Genomic DNA, 21,597 nt, shown 5'->3' with positions numbered 1-21,597 from the left:
GACTGGTTCTTAACTTCAAAAAGAATACTAATGTTTCACTCTTAGATATGTTTATTTAGACTTTCAGATGATCTTTATCAAGGTTCTATAATGAAAATGTTTTCTAATTGGATCACAAGTAGATAGGGCAAAATACAACTTTGGTTAAATCTAGTTAGAAGATCATGGTATATTAAAAATAACTGCAACTTTTTGCTACTTCTTCCATTGAGAGTTGCAGTCTAATTCACTTCCCCATGAATCTGTGCTGGTCTTGCTAACAGGCTTGACCCACAAAACGTAGTAGAAGTGAAGTTTTGGAAAGCTTTGCAACTTCTGTCTGCAACTCTTAGGGCACACTCACTGGGAACCATGAGATGTCACAGAAGTCTGACTACCCTGACTCCTACGCTGGTAAGACCACAAGAAGGTGCTCCACCTGATAGTCTCAAATGAGTCCAGGTTCCCTACGTGTCTCTAGTGATAAAGAACCCACCTGCCAAAGCAGGAGACATAAGAGACACAGGTTCGATCCCTAGGTCAGGAAGAGTTCCTGGAGGAGGGCAAGGCAACCCACTCCAGTATTCTTGCCTGGAGAATCCCACGGACAGAGGAACCTGGCAGGCTATGGTCCACAGGGTCACAAAGAGTTGGAGAGGGGTGAAGAAACTTAGCACGGAACAGCAGAAATCACTACCACTTGGGACAGTCTGTCAAGCAGCAACAGATAACTGGAACACAGATATATAAACTATTTTTATGGTTTTACATTTTTTCATAATTTAACAAAATTGAGTCTCCTCCTCATTATTGGAATTGAGGCAATTTCCCAGTGGTTAGGAAAAACAACAAAAGGTAAAGACAGGCGAGTATAGCACAGAGGATCTCAGGTTCAGTACTAGACCAATGCTAAGAGCAGGTCTGCATAACAAGGGTTACTAGTCTAATAGGAATGAATTAGAAAATGGGTAGATACTCCACCAAGGGCCCATCACTTAGTGATGGGCCAGCATCTTCATGCAAATCAGAAAAAGGAATACCTTTTTTCCTAGCCACAGTCTGACATGAGACTGAGATGAACAAAGTGCAGGCTGGATCTCAGCCTCCACTTCTTCCAGCTTCCTTGCACAAGGCGCAATTAGTATAACCTATATGCAATACCTTTATAAAGTACAAGGAAATATTTCTATATTTGCAAATGACACAAATTCTTGTGGGCGGCAATGAACCAAGTTGACGAGGATGCAAAGATCTTAGGAATCTGTGTGAGTGGGCAGAAAGGTGGCAAATGAATGCACAAAGTATAAATATGAGCTAACATCACAGCTAGGGAGAGGATCTAGGGTTGTTGCAGACTGTTCTTCAGATTGTTCCCTGAAGATAATACAAAGGCTTCCTTTGACAGCAAAAAGAGCAACTACTTGATTGAATCATTAAAGTGACATTCCCCCTGAGAAGTAAAGTAGTACCACCCACTCAACTGATGCTCTGATGGAAGCTGAATAAAGGAGAAACCATTAAGAGTGGAGAAAAATTAATAGCACGAGGGCTCGGAAGAAACAAGGACTTCTATATATGAGTAGAATATGAAGGACAAGTTAATCAGGTCCCAGGGAAAGGAACTGCAGTGGTGGAGGTGGTAGCAGTGAATACAGCAGGCTTGGGACCAGGAACTAGTAACCGTGATGATGGTGGTGATGCAAGCAGACAATTTCTGGTGATGGCAGCAGCTGCAGCAATTGAGTTGGTTTCCCAGCTCTGCCAGTGGTCTTGACCAGCAATGTGGCACCAGACCATCAATGCTAGCAACAGGAATGGAGATAAAGCAGTAATCAGGAAACTGTCCAACAAATACTTCATTAACTCTTTATTCAGCACTGACCATATTTCAGGTATCATGTTCAGTAGATAAATGTTAACAAATAATCATTATGTGCCCAGCCCCATAATAGATGTGGGAGTACAAAGATGATTAGATTAATGGTCCCCATCCTTTACAATCTTAAAATTGAGTATGGGGAGCACACATGAAAACAAAAAAATTGTGGCAATGTGGTAATTGTGAAGAAGAAACATAAAGTTTTGTGTAATCCAAAGTAAACGGAGAAAACATATTCCTTTGTTCTGACACATAGCATTAGAGCAGACACTGTGTTAGGCACTATATAGAACACAAAATAAATCAGATATAGATCCTGATCTGAGATGCTTAAAGTCCAGTCGATGAAGCAGGGCAAGTACAATTCTTAAAAACAAGTAGGAAAGTGACATGTTTTAGAAAGTTCCAGAAAAGTATTTTAGGGTTTTAAAGGAAAGCCTGCATATAGCAGCTACTCAGTATTGTCTTAAATAAAGCTACATTCTACCAACTCAATCTTGAATGCTACTTTCTCCTTCTTTGACGCCCTTTAATATAGTTTACTTTAAAAAATCTTTACTGAGTGCCTCTTCTATTGAGTGCCTGCTCTATACTGAATATCCACCTCCCCATCAATCATATATTGAAGCCCTAACCCCCAATGTGATAATATTTGGAGGTGGGACCTTTGAGATGTAATTAAAATTAGATGAGGTCATGAGAGTGGGGCCCTGGTCCACTGGGATTAGTGTCCTTATAAAAAGAGACACTTAAGAGCTTGTACCTTTCTCCACCTTGAGAAAAAAAAAAGGAGAAAGAAAGGAAGCAAGGAAGGGAAGGAGGGAGAGCAAGGGCAAGAGTGAGGAAAAAAGGAAGAAAAATAAACAAAGAAGAACGAAAGAAAGAAAATCACCTGAGGACACAGCAAGAAGATTGACACCTGCAAGCCAGGAATAGAGCCCTCACCAGAAACCTGACTGGCCAGAACCTTGATCTTGGCCTTCCCAGCTTACAGAACTGTAAGGAATAAATTTCTGTTCATTAACCCAACAAGTCTAGCATATTTGATTATAGCAGTCTACTACCAATAACCTCAGATATACAGATGACACCACCCAAATGGCAGAAAGTGGAGAGGAACTAAAGAGCCTCTTGATGAGGGTGAAAGAGAAGAGAGAAAAAGCTGGCTTAAAACTCAACGTTCAAAAAACTAAGATCATGGCATCTGGTCCCATTACCTCATGCCATATAGATGGAGAAACAAAGGAAAGTTTCAGACTTTACTTTTTTGGGCTCCAAAATTACTGCAGATGGTGACTGCAGCTATGAAATTAAAAGACACTTGCTCCTTGGAAGAAAAGCTATGACTGACCTAGACAGCATATTAAAAAGTAGAGACATTACTTTGCTGACAAAGGTCTGTATAGTCAAAGCTATGGTTTTTCCAGTAGTCATGAATGGATGTGAGAGTTGGACCATAAAAAAGGCTGTAGAACTGATGCTATCAAAATGTGGTGTGTTGGAGAAGACTCTTAAGAGTCCCATGGACTGAAAGGAGATCAAACCAATCAATCCTAACAGAAATCAACCCTGAATATTCACAGGAAGGACTGATGCTGAAGCTGAAGCTCCAATACTTGGGCCACCTGAAGTGAAGAGCCAACGCATTAGAAAAGACCCTGATGCTGGGAAAGATTGAAAGCAGGAGAAGGGGATGACAGAGGATGAGATGGTTGGATGGCAGCACCGATGCGATGGACATGTTTGAGCAAACTCTGGGAGATGGTGAAGGACAGGGAAGCCTGGCATGCTGCAGTTCATGGGGTTGCAGAGTCAGACACAGCTGAGTGACTGAACAACAAGCCATCCCTCCCAGACTAACGTCCTTCTCATCCAAAATTCACATCCTTGTCACATGCAAAATACATTAATTCCATCCCAACAGCCCCCAAAGTTAACTCATTCCAGCATCCACTCAGAAATCTAAGGTGCAAAGTTTCATTTAAATATCATATAAATCAGGTATGAGTAGGTCTTGAGACATGATTCATCCTGAGGCAAAAATTCCTCTCCAGTTATGAACTTAGAAAACCAGACATGTTACATGCTTCCACAATATAAATGGCCTTTGAACAAAAGAGTTCTGAACTGTGAAGGTCCACTTACACATGGGTTTTTTTCAATAAATATGTGTAACACTATGGTGCTTCCCTGATAGCTCAGCTGTAATGAATCCGCCTGCAATGCAAGAACCCCAGTTCAATTCCTGGGTTGGAAAGATCCCCTGGAGAAGGGACAGGCTACCTACTCCAGTATTCTTGGACTTCCCTGATGGCTCAGATAGTAAAGAATCTGCTTGCAATGCAAGAGACCTGGATTTGATTCCTGGGATGGGAAGACCCCTGGAGGAGGGCATGGCAATTTGGACAGAGACTGCCCAGCTACAGTCCATAGGGTCGCAAAGAGTTGGACATGACTGAGCGACTAAGCACAGCACAACTCTTCAGAGGTAATTGAATCTGTGGTACAGGACCACACACATGGAGGGAGAGCCAACATTAAAGTCATATTCAGATGTTCAACTGTACAGGGTGGGGGCAGCACCTCTAACCCCCCACTGTTCAAGGGTGAAGTGTACAATGACAGGCATATTACAGATATGTCCATTCCAAAAGGGAAAAAATAGGAAAGAAGGGCTGATAGGTCCACAGCAAGTACAAATTTAGCAAAGCAAATTGCATTAGATCTTAAAGCTCAGTAATAACCCTCTTTGGTTTGATACTCTGCCCTCCAGGCCCACAGGGGTGGCAGTGTCACTTCCACAGCCTGGAGTAAAAGGTGGCCCTGCTCATGCAGCTCTCTGCAAGGGTGGTCCTGTCTCTACGGCACTGGGCAGACACACCCTGGTGGCCCTGCCCCCTGGATCCATGGTAGGCATGGTAGCCCTGCTATCTGAACAGCCCTTAGCATCTTTCCTTTTTCCTGAACATAAAGCAAGTTCACAGCTGAATAATTGTATGGTCCTATCCTATAAAAGCCCCAAACTACAACAGCCTTCTTCATTCCATCCTATTTTGGGAGGTCCTCTTTAGTTCCAGCTGGCAGTGTTTCTGCTGATAAAATCCTGTTTCTATTCCTAGCTTCTACTGATATTGACAATTAAGTCCGTAAGTTGTACTAATGATCCATCAAATAGTCTTTCGGCCACATCCTAGTATTCTCTTCATAATAAGCTTTCTCTCTCTCTCTTTCTGCAGAAGGCTCAGAATTTTCCAAATCTCCTAGTTCCTTTTTATTTAAAGTTTCTTCTTCAATTCATCTTGCTTCTTACATTTTACTATAAATAGTAAGGACTACCTACAGCACACCTTCAATACTTTGCTTAGAAATCTCCTCTGCTAAATAGCCAATCATCACTCACACTTCTAATTTTTAGAAAACACTGGGACACAATTCAGCCAAGTTTTTTTGGACGCTTTACAAGAAAGATCTCTTTGCTCCAATTTCTAATAACCTTTCCCTCATTTCTACTTGAGATCTTACTGGAATGGCCTTTATCATTCATATTTCTACCAACATTCCACGACTATTCATGTGGAAGTTTTGTCTCCTATTTGGCTCTTTTCTTTCTGAGCCCTCACCAGAAACACCTTTAATGTCCTCATATCTATCAACAGTTTCTTCATAGCAATCTCGGCTTTTTTCTAGCACATGCCTCAAAACTTTTTCAGCCTTTACCCATCACACAATTCCAAAGTCACTTTCACATTTTTGGTATTTGTTACAGCAGTACTCTACCCTAGAATCAAAATATATAGGTATTTCATGGGGCTCTCCAGAGAAACAGAACCAGAAATTTATAAAAAGGAACAGATTCATGCAATTATAGAGGCTGAGAAGTCCCAAGATCAGCACTCAACAACCAGAAACCCAATAGAACTGACAGTATAAATTCCAGTGTGAAAGCTGGCAAGTTCAAGACCCCAAAAGAGCCAATGCTTCAGTGCAAGTCCAAAAGCAGGAAAGATCAATGTCCAAGCTCAAGGGAACCCTGAAGTTCCCTCTTGCACAAGGAAGGGTCAATCTTTTTTTCTATTCAGGTCTTCAACTGATTAGGGAAGGCAATCTGCTTCATTCAGTAAAACTGATTCAAATGTTAATTTCATCACCACCAACAACAGCCAAAAACCCAACCCTCTTAGAAGCACCCAGAATAATGTTTGACCACATACCTGGGCACCTTGTGGCCAGGTTGACGCATAAAATCAGTCATTAACACGGACTATTTTGGGGGCTCTGGAAGTAAAAGATAAACAGTTTCTACTGGTATGGAGCTTATGTCCTAAATAAATAATTTCAAACACTTGTGCTGAGAATGTGGACCAAGGAAACAGACAAAAGTGTGAGAAAGGAGGTGGGGGTAGGCAGAGACATTTATAGGAAGTGGAGCAATTCTGAAAGTCTAAGAGCTAGAGAATGAAATTGGAGTTACACTTTGGGAGGAAGAATCTAGTATCAAGCTGCAAAGTGGCACATGGGAGAGGTACTGCAAACAGGGAGCTAATACAGCACGCAGGAAAGATGAAGGTGGTGGAAAACAAACGGAAGAAGAGGGGGAGAAACTATCATCAAGCATCTGCTATGTGTCAGACACACTTTTAAGTGTCTTCACATATTTGAACTGGAAGTGGCAAAGAGCACAGAAAGGAAAAAAAAATCAAAAACATATTACAATCAGCAAGACTTCAACAGCTGATTTTAGGTTTAGGTATGTGTATATAGGATCAGTTTTCATTCCAATCCCAAAAAAAGGCAATGCCAAAGAATGCTCAAACTACCGCACAATTGCATTCATCTCACACACTAGTAAAGTAATGTTCAAAATTCTTCAAGCCAGGCTTCAGCAATATGTGAACCGTGAACTTCCTGATATTCAAGCTGGTTTTAGAAAAGGCAGAGGAACCAGAGATCAAATTGCCAACATCCACTGGATCATGGAAAAAGCAAGAGAGTTCCAGAAAAACATCTACTTCTGCTTTATTGACTATGCCAAAGCCTTTGACTGTGTGGATCACAATAAACTGTGGAAAATTCTGAAAGAGATGGGAATACCAGACCACCTGACCTGCCTCTTGAGAAATCTGTATGCAGGTCAGGAAGCAACAGTTAGAACTGGACATGGAACAACAGACTGGTTCCAAATAGGAAAAGGAATATGTCAAGGCTGTATATTGTCACCCTGCTTATTTAACTTATATGCAGAGTACATCATGAGAAACGCTGGACTTTAAGAAACACAAGCTGGAATCAAGATTGCTGGGAGAAGTATCAATAACCTCAGATACGCAGACGACACCACCCTTATGGCAGAAAGTGAAGAGGAACTAAAAAGCCTCTTGATGAAAGTGAAAAGTGGAGAGTGAAAAAGTTGGCTTAGAGCTCAACATTCAGAAAACGAAGATCATGGCATCCGGTCCCATCACTTCATGGGAAATAGATGGGGAAACAATGGAAACAGTGTCAGACTTTATTTTCTTGGGCTCCAAAATCACTGCAGATGGTGACTGCAGCCATGAAATTAAAAGACGCTTACTCCTTGGAAGGAAAGTTATGACCAACCTAGATAGCATATTGAAAAGCAGAGACATTACTTTGCCAACAAAGGTCCATCTAGTCAAGGCTATGGTTTTTCCTGTGGTCATGTATGGATGTGAGAGTTGGACTGTGAAGAAGGCTGAGTGCCAAAGAATTGATGCTTTCGAACTGTGGTGTTGGAAAAGAGTCCCTTGGACTGCAAGGAGATCCAACCAGTCCATTCTGAAGGAGATCAGCCCTGGGATTTCTTTGGAAGGAATGATGCTAAAGCTGAAATTCCAGTACTTTGGCCACGTCATGCGAAGAGTTGACTCATTGGAAAAGACTCTGATGCTGGGAAGGATTGGGGGCAGGAGGAGAAGGGGACGACAGAGGATGAGATGGCTGGATGGCATCACTGACTCGATGGAAGTGAGTCTGAGTGAACTCCGGGAGTTGGTGATGGACAGGGAGGCCTGGCGTGCTGCGATTCATGGGGTCGCAGAGTCAGACACAACTGAGTGACTGAACTGAACTGAGAGGTGAAGAGATAAGTCATATCAGAAAATGTGTAGATAGAGATTATATGCAGATAACCTGTGAAGTTGAAGCAATGAGATGTACATAGGTTACTCATGCAGATAAAGAAGAGGATATATTTTTATGGATTCTCATACTTGAGGAAGATCTATAGGTGTGCTGTTCATAGTTGGCACTCTTAACCACATGAAGATACTCAAATCAAATTAAATTAAAATGAAAAATTTAGTTAGTTGTACTAAATACATCAAATGGCTACCATATTGGATATCAGAGATAGAAAACATTTGCAACATCACAGAAAGTTTTATTGGGCAATATGTATCTAGAGGTTTGTCAGTAAAAGAAAGAGGAGTTAGTCTCATGAAGAGACTAACCTAGACAGCATATTACAAAGCAGAGACATTATTTTTCCAACTAAGGTCCATCTAGTTAAAGCATGGTTTTTCCAGTAGTCATGTATGGATGTGAGAGTTGGACTATAAAGAAAGCTGAGCGCTGAAGAATTGATGCTTTTGAAGTGTGGTGTTGGAGAAGACTCTTGAGAGTCCCTTGGACTGCAAGGAGATCCAACCAGTCAATCCTAAAGGAAATCAGTCCTAAATATTCATTGGAAGGACTGATGCTGAAGCTGAAGCTCCAATACTTTGGCCACCTGATGTGAAGAACAGACTTATTGGAAACGACCCTGATGCTGGGAAAGATTGAAGGCAGGAGAAGAAGGGGATGACAGAGGATGAGATGGCCGGATGGCATCACTGACGCAATGGACATGAGTTTGAGCAAGCTTCAGGAATTGGTGATAGACAGGGAAGCCTGGTGTGCTCCAGTCCGTGGAGCCGCAAAGTACTGGACAGAACTCAGTGACTAAACTGAACTGACTCTCCTGAAAGCCAGGGAAAACAACATTTCAAATAGAGAATGACCCATAGTATCCAGTAAAAGCATATGAAAACTAAAAACAATAACTTGTGACCTCTAAAGCAGTTTCAGACTAGTAATAAAGTTACAAACTGCTTATAAGAGATTTTGGATGAAATGAGTGATAAATAGGTTAAGGTAACAAGCATAAACGGTTCTTTCAAGTAATTTTTCAATGGAGAAAAACAAAGAATGGAAACCTAAGCAAGAGTTGAAAGAGAATCAGGCTAGATGTATGCCTAAAACACGCATGTTTGTGGTCTCATTAGAAGGCCTGGCCATCAACCAATCAACCAGCTATCCACTAACTTTACCAATCAAAAAGCCTTTCATGTGGCAATGACAATTGAAAGGATAGAATTATACAAAGTTAAAGCTATGAGAAGTTTTGTTGTTTAGTCACTAAGTTGTTACCACGTCTTTTGAGACCCCATGTACTGTAACCTGCTAGGTTCATGAGTCCATGGGATTTTCCCCAGCAAGAATACTGGAGTGGCTTGTCATTTCCTACTCCAGGGGACCTTCCCAACCCCAAGAATCAAATCCACACCTCCTGCAATGCAGGAGAATTATTTACCTCTGAGCCACTAGGAAAGCCCCCAAAGAAGCTTTGAAAGTGAAAGTTGCCTCATCATGTTGGACTCTTTGTGACCCCATGGACTATAGCCCTGCCAATCTCCTCTGTCCAACAAATTCTCCAGGCCAGAATATTGGAGTGGGTAGCTGTTCCCTTCTCCAGGGGATCTTCTCAACCCAGGGATTGAACCCAGGTCTCCCGCATTGCATGCAGATTCTTAACCATCTGAGCCACCAGGGAAGCCCAAAAGCAGCTTTAGGAATCATCTAATCCATTGGTTACATCATATAGAAAGCAGGTGTCCAGCCACACCCAAAATCTAGATTAAGAACTCAAGTGTTTTGCATCCCACGCTATTAGATGTTCAGCCTCATTCAAATGCCTCCTCAGACACAGACCAGAGAAGTGAAGAGAGTTTCGTCTATTGAGTTCCTTTAATCTAGCAAGAAAATATCTGTTAACATATATAAAACTTCAATTTTTAAAAAATGAAACATAATTCTTTTACTTCTCTCCTTTAAAATTTAGAGAAACGGAGAACTAAGCATTGAGTGTCTACTATTTTGCAACAAACGTAACACTAAAAAGACCTTGCTGCTGCTACTGCTGCTAAGTCGATTCAGTCATGTCCGACTCTGTGCGACCCCATGGACAGCAGCCCACCAGGCTCCCGCATCCCTGGGATTCTCCAGGCAAGAACACTGGAGTGGGTTGCCATTTCCTTCTCCAATGCATGAAAGTGAAAAGTGAAACTGAAGTCGCTCAGTCGTGTCCGACTCTTAGCGACCCCATGGACTGCAGCCTTCCAGGCTCCTCCATCCATGGGATTTTCCAGGCAAGAGTACTGGAATTACCTTAAATACCATTTAATTAAATCTTTAACGTATAACCCGTTTTCAGTATTTCACAGCTTAGAAATGCATGCATCAGTTCAGTGAGGTCACAAAGGTAGTGACAACTTTTACTCAGTTTCACATTATATTCAATTAGGAAATGGAGAAAATGGGAGGAAAGAGATGAATAGCCTAGGGAGCCGAAATTACATGTTTAACAAGGTAAAAAAGTAACAAGGACAAATTCATTTATTGATGCCAATCTTAAAAATAAAACCAACTCTTTAGATAAATAATAGCTACTTAAAATGTTTCAAGAAAGTCTTAACATTGTCTTTGGAGGGGAAAGGAGACTTCACAGTAACTTTTGTAACTTTTGATTGCAACTATAACAATCCACTGCCTATTACTATAAACCAGTTTCCTTTAAAAACTTTAAATGTTTTAGTTCCTACCAATAATTTGTAATTACTAGCATTCTACAATCCCCTGAGGCTGCAGAAAAACTGAAATTTCAAGAAAGAGAGAGTCTAACTTTGTTCTGAAAAGGCTAGGGAAAAATTACATTAAGGGACCAAAGATTTGCCTTTGGGGGTTGGGAATCAGGAAGTGAGAGAAGTCATTGCCTGCAACAATCACTATTTGATCAATTCTACTGCTATTATTTTTAGCTCATCGTTTTAGCCTGTTGCTAAGGAACTCTACAGCCTGAAAGCAATGTACCAATAGGAACCCATATGAAGCAAGAGAAAAGCAATTATCCTGACTTTCAAATTAGGCCATTCAGTCTATTTTGGTACCATTTAATAAATTATCTCCTTTCAATCTTTATGCAGCCGCTATAGTCTGCACATACATATTTTCGCTGTGTCGAAAATCCTCGGTTGTACCCAAAAGCAAAATCTTCATTTGTAAATTTTTATTATGAGGGTCTGCAGATCAGTATACCTGAAATGGAGAGCCATAGTTCTGGACTCTGATTTTCTATTAATACTTGTCTTTTATTCTTGCAAATACTAATTATAAACTTCTTGCAAGGAAAATTTTTGTATTTTAAGAAATCTGGTGCAGAACACGATGACAGGAGTTGACAAAGCTATTAGATACATAAAGCTGAAATTTCTACTTGGAACATGGCAGGACAGTGGGTGGATCAGAGCACTGGGGAGGGCGCGGAGGCTCCAAAGAGCGAGGTGTGGGCTGGGGTGTCAAATGAAATCCGGTATGACACAAATACGTACAGGAAAGATGGGAACTCTGGGTCTTCTCATTTCTACCCACTCACTTCGAGAACCTCGTAACACCCAGACGTCATCGCTCTCGTAACTGGTGCAGAAGGTGAGTCGCAGGGACCCCGTTCAAGCTGTTTCAACTGGAGCCAACCTAGATTACCACCGAGTCTGATTTCTGCCACCCGCCGTTGCCCTCAGTAACCTCAAATTCTTCCAAACTAAAATCTGGCCATGGAAGAGCTAAGAAGACCGGTAATATCGGGCTATCTTCAGCTTTTGGCTTTCCTCCTACATTTTTAAGTCCTTCCAACCCGATGGTTTCCCGGGACACGCAAATAGACAGCCGAGCTAACTGCCGCGGGGCTCTAAGCAGCGCCAACGTGGCGTTAACGAGAAAACGAGGGGTCCAAATTCCACCAATGAACTAGGCAGCTCGGCCTACGCCCCGCCCACCAATATTGCCAGCCAATAATCTTCAAAACCCCTGTGTTACTCCCGCCCATTCTTAGAGCAGCTTAAGAGCCTGAAGCTTCCTCTGCTCACCCGAGCACTTTAACCCGCTGTTTATGCGCCCTTCCTTCGCTTCGCTAGCTCAAAGGGCCCTCGGCCCTTCTTTACTGAAGGCGTAGAAAGCGGCATCGGCTATCACCGGAGGCCCCGGACCCCAGAGTTTAGTCTTAAAATCAGCAGCGGTACGAAAGGCAAGAAAATGGACTGCCTGGGACGTTCAGATCACGCCCAGTTTACCTTGACCCGGAAGTGATTTTCCACTCCTCTTTTCTCCCTGCCCCCCTCTCCCTTTTTTGAGAAAGGAAAAGAAGGACGGCTAGGTCTGGCCCGGCATGCCTTGGGCTTCCGGTGACCTCTGGCCCTTTTCTGTCGTCCGCTCTTGCTGCCTAGCGTGCTTGTTCGCTCACTGCTTTCCTTCCCTACCTCCCTCCCGTTTTCCTTGGGACGCTACCTGGTGACTGTGGCTCCCGCGACCAGCAAGGAGGCGGTGGCGGAGGACACTCGTTATGGCCGCCTCTAAGCCTGTGGAGGCGGCAATGGTCTCAGCGGCTGGACCCGGTTCCGGGAGTGGGGTGGGCGGCGGCAGTGCGACTTCGGGCCCGGGCACCGGGAGCCTGCCGAGATGGCAGCTGGCGCTGGCGGTCGGGACGCCCCTGCTGCTAGGAGCGGGTGCCCTGTACCTATGGAGCCGGCAGCGGCGGCGCCGGGAGACCGGGGCCCGAGGCGACTCCGGCGGCCTGAAGCGCAACAGTGAACGGAAGACCCCGGAGGGCAGGGCCAGTCCGGCCCCGGGCAGCGGACACCCCGATGGCCCCGGTACTCACCTGGAAATGGTGAGAAGCAGCCCCGGGCATGGAGGTAGAACCCGGCGGGTGCAGCCTTTCCTTGACGGGGTTGTGCCCCTCAGGGGGCTTCCCATCAGATGGAAGCTGCCAAGCGGCCGCGCAAGGGTTTAGGGAAACTCAGTTCTGGCTGCCGTTATAGGGAATGGAGTAGCCCGAGGGCACAGGTTAGCAACATTCGTTGACAGTTTCCTTTTGGTTTCAGAAAAATATATGCTTTTCTTCTCAGTGACACAGCGTTTATCTCTATCGTTGTGGGTAAGGGGACATTTGCTAATGCGATGATTGTCTCTAACTAGGGAAGGAAGCCAAATTTCCTTAACGATCGGTACATTGTGATATGAATTGCCTTGATCATTTCTAAGGCCTAGGACTTAATCAGTAATAATCTTTTAATAACAAATGACTCCCTGGGTTGGGGAGTAAATACAGTGACTTGGTGGACAAGAGTAAAATGGTGTTCAGAGACATTTATTTCATCTGTAGGAATGAGTTCTTAAACTTGGGTTAGAAGCATCTTAAATTTTTTTTTTTTTTTAATTTTACCTGGAAACTTAACATGACCAAGCCTGACTGCATGATACGGATTCTCTGACGTTAAGCCAAGCTTCGGAGTGCCTGATAAATTGCTTTGTATGGTTTTGTTGGAACTATTAAATCCTTCTGGTATCTGACAGCTGTTGGGGGAGGTGGGAGGGAGTGGAATTGGCCTGGCTGCATTTAACAATACAGGAGTAAGCTGAGCGGGGTGGGGAGGATTTTTCGGAGTCTGAGATTGTATAAGGGCAGTTACAGTTAGAGAGTGAATCAGTTCAGAGGAAACTGGTCAGAAAATATATATATTTTCAAGTTGTTTCCATATTATACTATCCAGAGTGAAGACATGTTTTTATTAAGTGAGTGAGTGAAAGTCGGTCAGTCTGTCTGACTCTTTGCCACTTCATGGGCTGTACAGTCCTTGGAATTCTTCGGGCCAGAATACTGGAGTGTGGGTAGTCTTTCTCTTTTACAGGGGATGTTCCCAGCCCAGGGATGGAACCCAGTTCTCCCGCATTGTGGGATGATTCTTTACCAGCTGAGCTACAAGGGAAGCCCAAGAGTACTGGGTAGCCTATCCCTTCTCCGGAGGATCTTCCCAACCCAGGAATCGAACTGGGGTCTCCTGCATTGCATTCGAATTCTTTACCAGCTGAGCTATCAGGGAAGCTCCTGATAAGTAGTCAATTTTAAAGGAAGTTCTGATGTGGAAGCAAACTACCTTAGTTTAGTGCATCCTATATATCAGGCATTGTGCTAGGCCCTGAGAAAACCAAATAATCTTTCTAAGGGGAGAGTAACATACTGCTTTTAAAAAAAGTATAGCAAAGATGCAGTACGACTATGCTGGAAAAAACCTATGGACTGTGAGAACCAGGAGATGTATGTGTGTTTTATATTGGGGTCTCCAGCAGAGTTACCTTGGAAAGTCATTTTATCTCTCAGATGTTGGTGTCATCCCTGTAAGAGAAGAGAATTAAACTATTAGATCTCTTTTATTTCAGCCCTGGGAGTGGTGATCATGGCACCATGAATTAGTCATCATTTGTCTTGTTTTGATGTTTCTGAAAGTCTCTGGCCATTTCCTATTTTATTTGTTTTTAATCATGGAAGAACAGTGGATGAATAAAAAATACCTAAAAGTTCTCAGTTCTATGTGCTGTGCTGTGCTAAGTTGTGTCAGTTTGTCTGACTCTCTGCGACCTTATGGACTGTAGCTCGCCAGGCTCCTCTGTCCATGGGGATTCTCCAGCCAAGAATACTGGAGTGGGTTGCCATGCCCTCCTCCAAATCACCAAAAATAGTTTCTATTAAAAAAGCTAGGCTCTGATATTGCAGTTTCAAAAATGACCTACTCCACCTCACCTTTTTGGCATTTGATAGAATTTAGCATACTGTCAGATTTTAGATTTCCTTAAGCCCCATTTCCAGTGTTTCAGCATTGTCTAGGTCAACACTGTGATAATTTTTAAATTTCATGGTGTTTTGTGGTTTTACCAGAACAGTTTTTTAGTTCACATCATTGCTGCTAAAAATTAGACTTCAATATTGACTTCTTTGTATAACTTGAACTGCTTTAAAATGATTACTTCTGACCCAAAATAAAACTGAGCAAAACACTTGCACATACTGTTCTTGTGGATTTTATGGAGTTGTACCTATAATCTTACTTTGAATTACTAGATGATACTTTAGTAAAGCAACAGTAAAAATGTCTTTGCCATTTTTTTAATGGAAATTTGTATTGCAACTCATGATGATCATTGTATATTGAAAAACTTTGTTCTTTTTTTTTATAGCCTGGTCCTTAGAGTTATTATTAGACTAATTGACCACAAATGGTAATTTATTATTATCTGTGGTTGGAGAAATTGTTTTATATTTGAATAGCACCTTTAAATTGTCTACCTCAGTGGGCTTTGTAAATAAGAAAACATTTGTTTGAACTGATGGGAAAACTGGCAGAATCCTGATGCTCAATTCTTTTCTACCTAATCAATAGTTGTAATTTTTAAGGAATGCAGGAATGGACAAATATTGTCAGTTTAGGGCTCAGTATCAGTGAGCAGAATGGAAAATCAGTGGTTATTGTTTGTTGGCTTATGTTTGCCTTAATGTAAAACTGAACTAATTACTGGGCTCCTGTCTATTGGGTTTGTGATACTCATGTCCAAACAGACTATACCAAATTGGCTTTTTCTGGGATAGCAAATACTTGTAAAGCAAAAAATTCATATTTTTGTTTAATTAATGGGATTTCAGGAGTTCACCAAAGGAAGGCATCTAATTACAGTTGATAGTGTGAGACAGAGGTAAAGTATTAAATCATTTTCCACTTTGGGACATTATAAAATCTACCGTGATGTGCCATTTTGTTTCAGTAATTTATTTTGAAAACTTGATAATTAACAAATTTTTCAAAGTTTGTAAGGTTCTTTGTGAATCTTCTAATCCACAGGACTTCTCAGTCTCTGGGCCTGAGTTATCACAGGGCAGCATCATATTCAGATATACACCAGCCATGGTATCTGGCTGTACAGATGTCTTACATATTTCTTTTTTCAAACAACTTGTGAATTTTTAAAATGTGCATTTATTTACTACTGACTTTATAAGTAGTGTTTTATCCAATTGTTGTCATTTGATTACTTAAAAAAGCAGTTATACCAGTTCAAGTTTTTTGTTTTTTTTTTTAATGTTGCGCAAGAGTGAAATGTTTAGGAACCACTAATCTAAGTCAGTCCTTTAAAATAGGAAGGGAGAGATGTGTGTAAACATTTTAATTAAAGAGGTCAAAAACTGATAACCTGTTATCAGTCATGGTTGAAATTAAATAATTCCTACCCCAGCTCCAGTGATCTGTTTCTGATCTTTTTTTTTTTTTTAAATCAGGATCACCAGTGACATAAGACCAGTGAACACCTTTCACTCTTCATCTTCCTTGATCCTTCATAGTATTTCACATTATTGTCTCTTAATTTTGTGATTTTTCTTTTGGTTGCTGAGACACTATGTTCTCTAATTGTAGTTTTTTGTGGTTCTGTCACAGGCTTTCTTAATGCTCTGTACCGTCACTGGATGCTTATTTGCCCTCCAGAAGCTTCACTTAACACTTACATGATGACCCCCTAATTTCTTGTTTATAGCTCAGACCCCTCAAAAGACCTAAGACCCAAATTTACAGGAAATCTTCACCTCATTACCTTTTAAGTGTTTAACATCGGATTCTCTTGAGAATATTCCTTATCAATGTGGTTCATCTAACTAGTTTTCCAAGCCAGAAACTTGTGAACTATCTTCCCTAACTCTGTATTCTTTTCATGTTCTCCACATCCAACCTAGAAAAATATCCAGAACATTCTACTTCTTAAGTATCTGACTACTCTTCGTTCCCACTGCTATTATATCTTGACTGAATAACTCTCTTTATTGTCTTCCTCCAATCCGTTTTGTCACTAATAGAGTAAATCCTAACAGTTCCATGCTTAAAACTGTTAAGTGGTATTCTGGTCATTGCTCACAGATAAGTTCAAATTCATCATGATTCAAGACTCTGTGGTCTTGTTCTCGCTTATCTCTTTTCTCCATCTCTTGCACTTCCTCTTGTTTCTTGCCTTTGGATGTTCTGTAACACTGTCCATTATGTCTACCTTTTTATCCTTCAAGTCACAATATATAGGCCATTTCACCTTTTCTGAAACCCTTTTATACCTAAGCATTCTGTTGTGTGATTGATTACATCACACTCTGAACTTTTCTCTTCCATAGCACTTAGTACTAGAGTTGTTTATTCATGTCGTTGCTACTAAACTCAGGAATCTGTGAAGACTGGGACTTGCTCTGTCTTTGCCATTTTTCAGAACTGGCACTTGGAAGATGTGAGTAAGTGAACCAGTGAAGTGTCATTATTTGACATTTTTTTAAAAATTCACAGAAATTGAATACTTTTTCAAAATTTCCAGCTTTTCATTTGTATGCTATCCTGGGGAAATTTGTGTTAACAGTCTTAAACCTCATTTAGACATTCTTTTTATAAATTTCTTGATTTTGTATGAACTCAAACCATAATCCTGCAGAGGTAGCATCCTTACAAGTGAAAGTCACTCAGTCATGTCATTCTTTACAACCCCATGGACTGTAGCCCATCTGGTTCCTCTGTCATGGAATTCTCCAGGCAGGAATACTAGAATGGGTAGCCATTTCCTTCTTCAGGGGATTTTTCCCAGCTCAGGGATTGAACCCAGGTCTCCTGCAGGCAGATTCTTTACCATCTGAGCCACCAGGGAAGCCCTCCTTACAAGTATATTCTTCTTAAAGAGTTCTCTGTATTATGATTTAGTAGGTGGGGTTGTATGTAGATTTTTTACATTTCAGGACATAATCTAGAAAAGAACTTTCTTGTTATCTTTAGGTATCTTTTATCTTAAACTTGATTTTTTATAAAAGTAACAATTGGTCAATAAAGTATTGAAAGATTGTTTCTTATGTGGTAAGTGTTTCAGACTTGATTGCTACTTTCGTAAAGCTAGGATTCAAATTTTAAAATATGCCTCTGGAATTTGGTAAACTTAAGGGAATAAAACCATTGAAAAGAAACAGTATGCAACCACCTCATGTATATTCTACTGCTGCTGCTAAGTCACTTCAGTCGTGTCCGACTCTGTGTGATCCCACAGACGGCAGCCCACCAGGCTCCCTCGTCCCTGGGATTCTCCAGGGAAGAACACTGGAGTGGGTTGCCATTTCCTTCTCCAATGCATGAAAGTGAAAAGTGAAAGTGAAGTCGCTCAGTCGTGTCCGACTCTTCGTGACCCCATGGACTGCAGCCCACCAGGCTCCTCCATCCATGGGGTTTTCCAGGCAAGAGTACTGGAGTCGGGTGCCATTGCATGTATATTCTAACTGGATGTAAATGTGTAATTATGGTGATGAGTTCCCTCTTACCCACTGTTTTAGCTTTCTGTAGTTTCAGCTAACCTCAGTAAACCATGATTTGAAAATGTTAAATGGAAAATTCCAGAAGTAAATAGTTCATAAATTTTAAATTGTGTGCCATTCTGAGTAGGTCCTGCTCTGGATGTGAATCATCCCTTTGTCCAGCACATCCTGTCCCTTAGCATTCAGTTAGCTGTCAGATTGACTGTTGCACTAGTAACCTGTATTTTACTTAATAGCCCAGAGCACAAGATTAGTGATGCTGGCAATTAGGACATACCAAAGAGAAGCCATTAAAGTTCTTCTTTTCAGTAAAAAGGTGAATGTTCTTGACTTAATAAGGAAAGGAAAAATAATCATATGGTGAGGTTGCTAAGATATATGGGAAGAATAAATCTATTTCTGAAATTGTGAAAGAACGAGAAAGCTGTGCTAGTTTTGCTGACACAGACTGCAGAAGATATAGCTACAGTATGTTAAGATGGAAAGGGCATTAAATTTGTACAATGAGATACTTTGAGAAAAGACCACATTCACATAATTTTTATTACAACATATTGTAATTGTTCTACTTTGTTATTACTTATGAATCTCTTATTGTGCCTAATGTATAAGTTAAGCTTTATCCTTGATACATGTATGTAGGAAAAAAATGTATATGTAGGCTTTGGTACTATTTGCAGTTTCAGGCAGTCACTGGAGACAGGAGTCTTCGAATGTATCTCCTGCAGATAAAGTGGTGATTGCTATATCTATTCTGTCTCCTTACACATGGATTAATGTACCTGATTCTAGCTCATTCTTTTTACAATGACTATATGTTTCTGATCACCAGAGTGTTTTTTAAACACTTGCTAAGAATTTACAGTGATTCCTTATTGCCAAATCTATATCATTGATAATTCTAAAGGTTCTTATTATAACTTGAGAAAGTAGATGGAGTTGGGTAGAAAGTAACTGAAAAGCAGTGCAAAGGATTCCTGGGAGTTGGAATTAAAATCCCCTATATTATAAAGAATTGGGTAGTTGTATATTTTCCAGTTTAAATTTTTTCTTCCAATAAATTTAATTTCTGCCTGGTATTGGCCTCAAAGCTTATGAAAATAATGTCTAATTATGATCTAATTACTATTATTAATGTCTAATTATTATCTTTAGGTATCTTTTATCTTAAACTTGATTTTTATAAAAATAGCAATTGGTCAATAAAATATTGAAAGATTGTTTTTTATGTGGTAAGTGTTCCAGACTTGATTGCTACTTTCATAAAGCTATGTAAAGTTTTATGTAAAGTTTCATAATCACTATGTTTCTATGTTTCACTAATCTACTATGACATAGTAGAAGGCTGGTGTTGATTGATAAGCTCACGTTTTGTTCTAAATTTTATCATTGGGCCAAAATAATTAGCTTTTCTGTATTGTCCCTGTGGTAATGGCATTCTTTCTCTTCATTTTTATTAATGAAGGGAAGCAATTAGACAGTAATGTGGCTGTGGAGGGAGTGTGGTGAGCAGAAGGTGATAGTGAGGTTCACTGAGACATTGCTCTTCCCAGATGTGGTTTGGTTGCCTTCTGGAGTGACAGTGGATGAAAATTTGCAGTTTGGTGATTTGCCTGATCCTTGTCCACTCAGTGTCATTCAGAGCATCATTTTTTTTTCCTAGTACAGTAAGGAAAGGAAATTAAGCAGGTTCTGATTTTGACCCTAAGAGACAAAAAAATCTATAATAATTTTTAAAGGGAATCTATTGTAAAATGTGACTAAATGGAGGGAAATGGTAAGTGAAAGAAGTAAACAGTCCATAAGTGTTCTTGAACGTTTGTGTTCAAAATGTCTTGGTTGGTTTTAGGTTGATTTAGACTTTGCTGTCAGGGCTTCCCTAATAGCTTTGCTGACTTTGCTATCAGGGCTTCCCTGATAGCTCAGTTGGTAAAGAATCTGCCTGCAATGCAGGAGACCCCAGTTTGATTCCTGAGTTGGGAAAATCCCCTGGAGAAGGGCTAGGCTACCCACTCCAGTATTCTTGGGCTTCCCTTGTGGCTCAGCTGGTAAAGAATCAGCCCACAATGTGGGAGACCTGGGTTCGATCCCTGGGTTGGGAAGATCCCTTGGAGAAAGGAAAGGCTACCCGGTCCAGTATTCTGGCCTGGAGAATTCCATCAGACTACAGTCTGTGGGGTCACAAAGAGTCAGACACAACTGAGCGACTTAAAAAAAAAAAAGACTTTGCTGAAATAAAAATAAGAAGTACCCATCTTTCTAAGGAGAGGAAGCCTTGTATACCTTTCCATATTTCTCTCTATTCTTTTAACTTACCTGCACTCACATGACTACCTCTCCTGGTATTCTGTGTGATATCCTGTATGTAGCCTTAAACTTCCAATAGACAGGAAAGAGTTCATTGCCTGTTTGTGCTAATGAAACAAAGTCATTACTCTGACCCAAGAAAGTTCTTTTTTAATCCTCAAATCTTCAGTAAAAATAATAGTCAAACATACTTCTCACAGGCATTTAATATAGCAGCTTACTTTCTATGTCAGCAGTCCCTAGTGTATTAGGCTGTGTATTAGCCATGTTCTCAATGACTTAGAAACATTGTAAACTTTTTATAAGAAATTGAAATAATGTTTATCTTGTTGTATTTAACATCAAAAGTAATTGAGTTTCATTATTTTGAAGTTTTTTTGGAGCACATAAAACTTTGTAGTCATGTTTTCTTGGTGGATTGTACCTTTTATCAATAAAACTGCCCTTCTGTGCTCCATCCCTGGCATTTGAATGGTATTTTGTCTGATACTGCCTTCTTTTTTGCAAGAATTTGCATTCTGTAACTTTTTTATGTTTTTTTTTTGACCTGTCATTTTGTTTTAGCTCATGCCTGTAGGTAGCATGTAGTTATTTTTTTAATAGGGAGATTTAAGCTGCTCACATTTATTGTTATTATTGACGTGTTTGGTGATTCTTGCCATATTTACTCCACCTTTTTGTTTCTTCCGTGATCCTCCCCTTCCTGCTTTTTTGTTTTGTTGATCATCTCCCCCACTTTGGAGTTCATTTTTAGTGGTAAGGAAGTTGTACACCACAGTTTCTGTTCTGGTTTTAAACCTTAAATGCTAATTTAGCTACGTATAAGATTTTAAGTTCAAGATAATCTTTCTTCAGGACTTTGAAGTTGTTGCTCCATTGTTTTTTAAGACATAATGTCGGTGATAGTCTGACCCCAGTTTGGTTTTTTTTTCTTTGTAGGTAATCTGTA

At 40.7% G+C, this 21,597-nt stretch overlaps 2 protein-coding genes across 4 annotated transcripts in view; one reads left to right on the top strand and one right to left on the bottom strand.

The window, feature by feature from the left end:
- The window catches only part of LNP1 (leukemia NUP98 fusion partner 1), a 40,178-nt gene extending 28,258 nt beyond the window's left edge, over positions 1-11,920 (bottom strand). For both annotated transcript variants that reach the window (XM_070368411.1, XM_005890051.2), the window contains exon 1: positions 11,524-11,920. The gene's annotated coding sequence lies outside the window, so the exon portion shown is untranslated. The remainder of the gene's footprint in view (positions 1-11,523) is intronic.
- A 267-nt stretch (positions 11,921-12,187) lies between these two features.
- TOMM70 (translocase of outer mitochondrial membrane 70) overlaps positions 12,188-21,597 on the top strand; it is a 37,453-nt gene continuing 28,043 nt past the window's right edge. For both annotated transcript variants that reach the window (XM_070368370.1, XM_005890049.3), the window contains exon 1: positions 12,188-12,857. In XM_070368370.1, the coding sequence (XP_070224471.1) occupies positions 12,531-12,857 (327 nt within the window). In that variant the 5' untranslated portion in view covers positions 12,188-12,530. The remainder of the gene's footprint in view (positions 12,858-21,597) is intronic.

Source organism: Bos mutus, chromosome 1 (genome assembly GCF_027580195.1).
Source record: "Bos mutus isolate GX-2022 chromosome 1, NWIPB_WYAK_1.1, whole genome shotgun sequence".
NCBI classification, from domain to species: Eukaryota; Metazoa; Chordata; class Mammalia; order Artiodactyla; family Bovidae; genus Bos; species Bos mutus.
The sequence above is the reverse complement of the archived record's forward strand: the minus strand, read 5'-3'. Positions and strand labels throughout refer to the sequence as shown.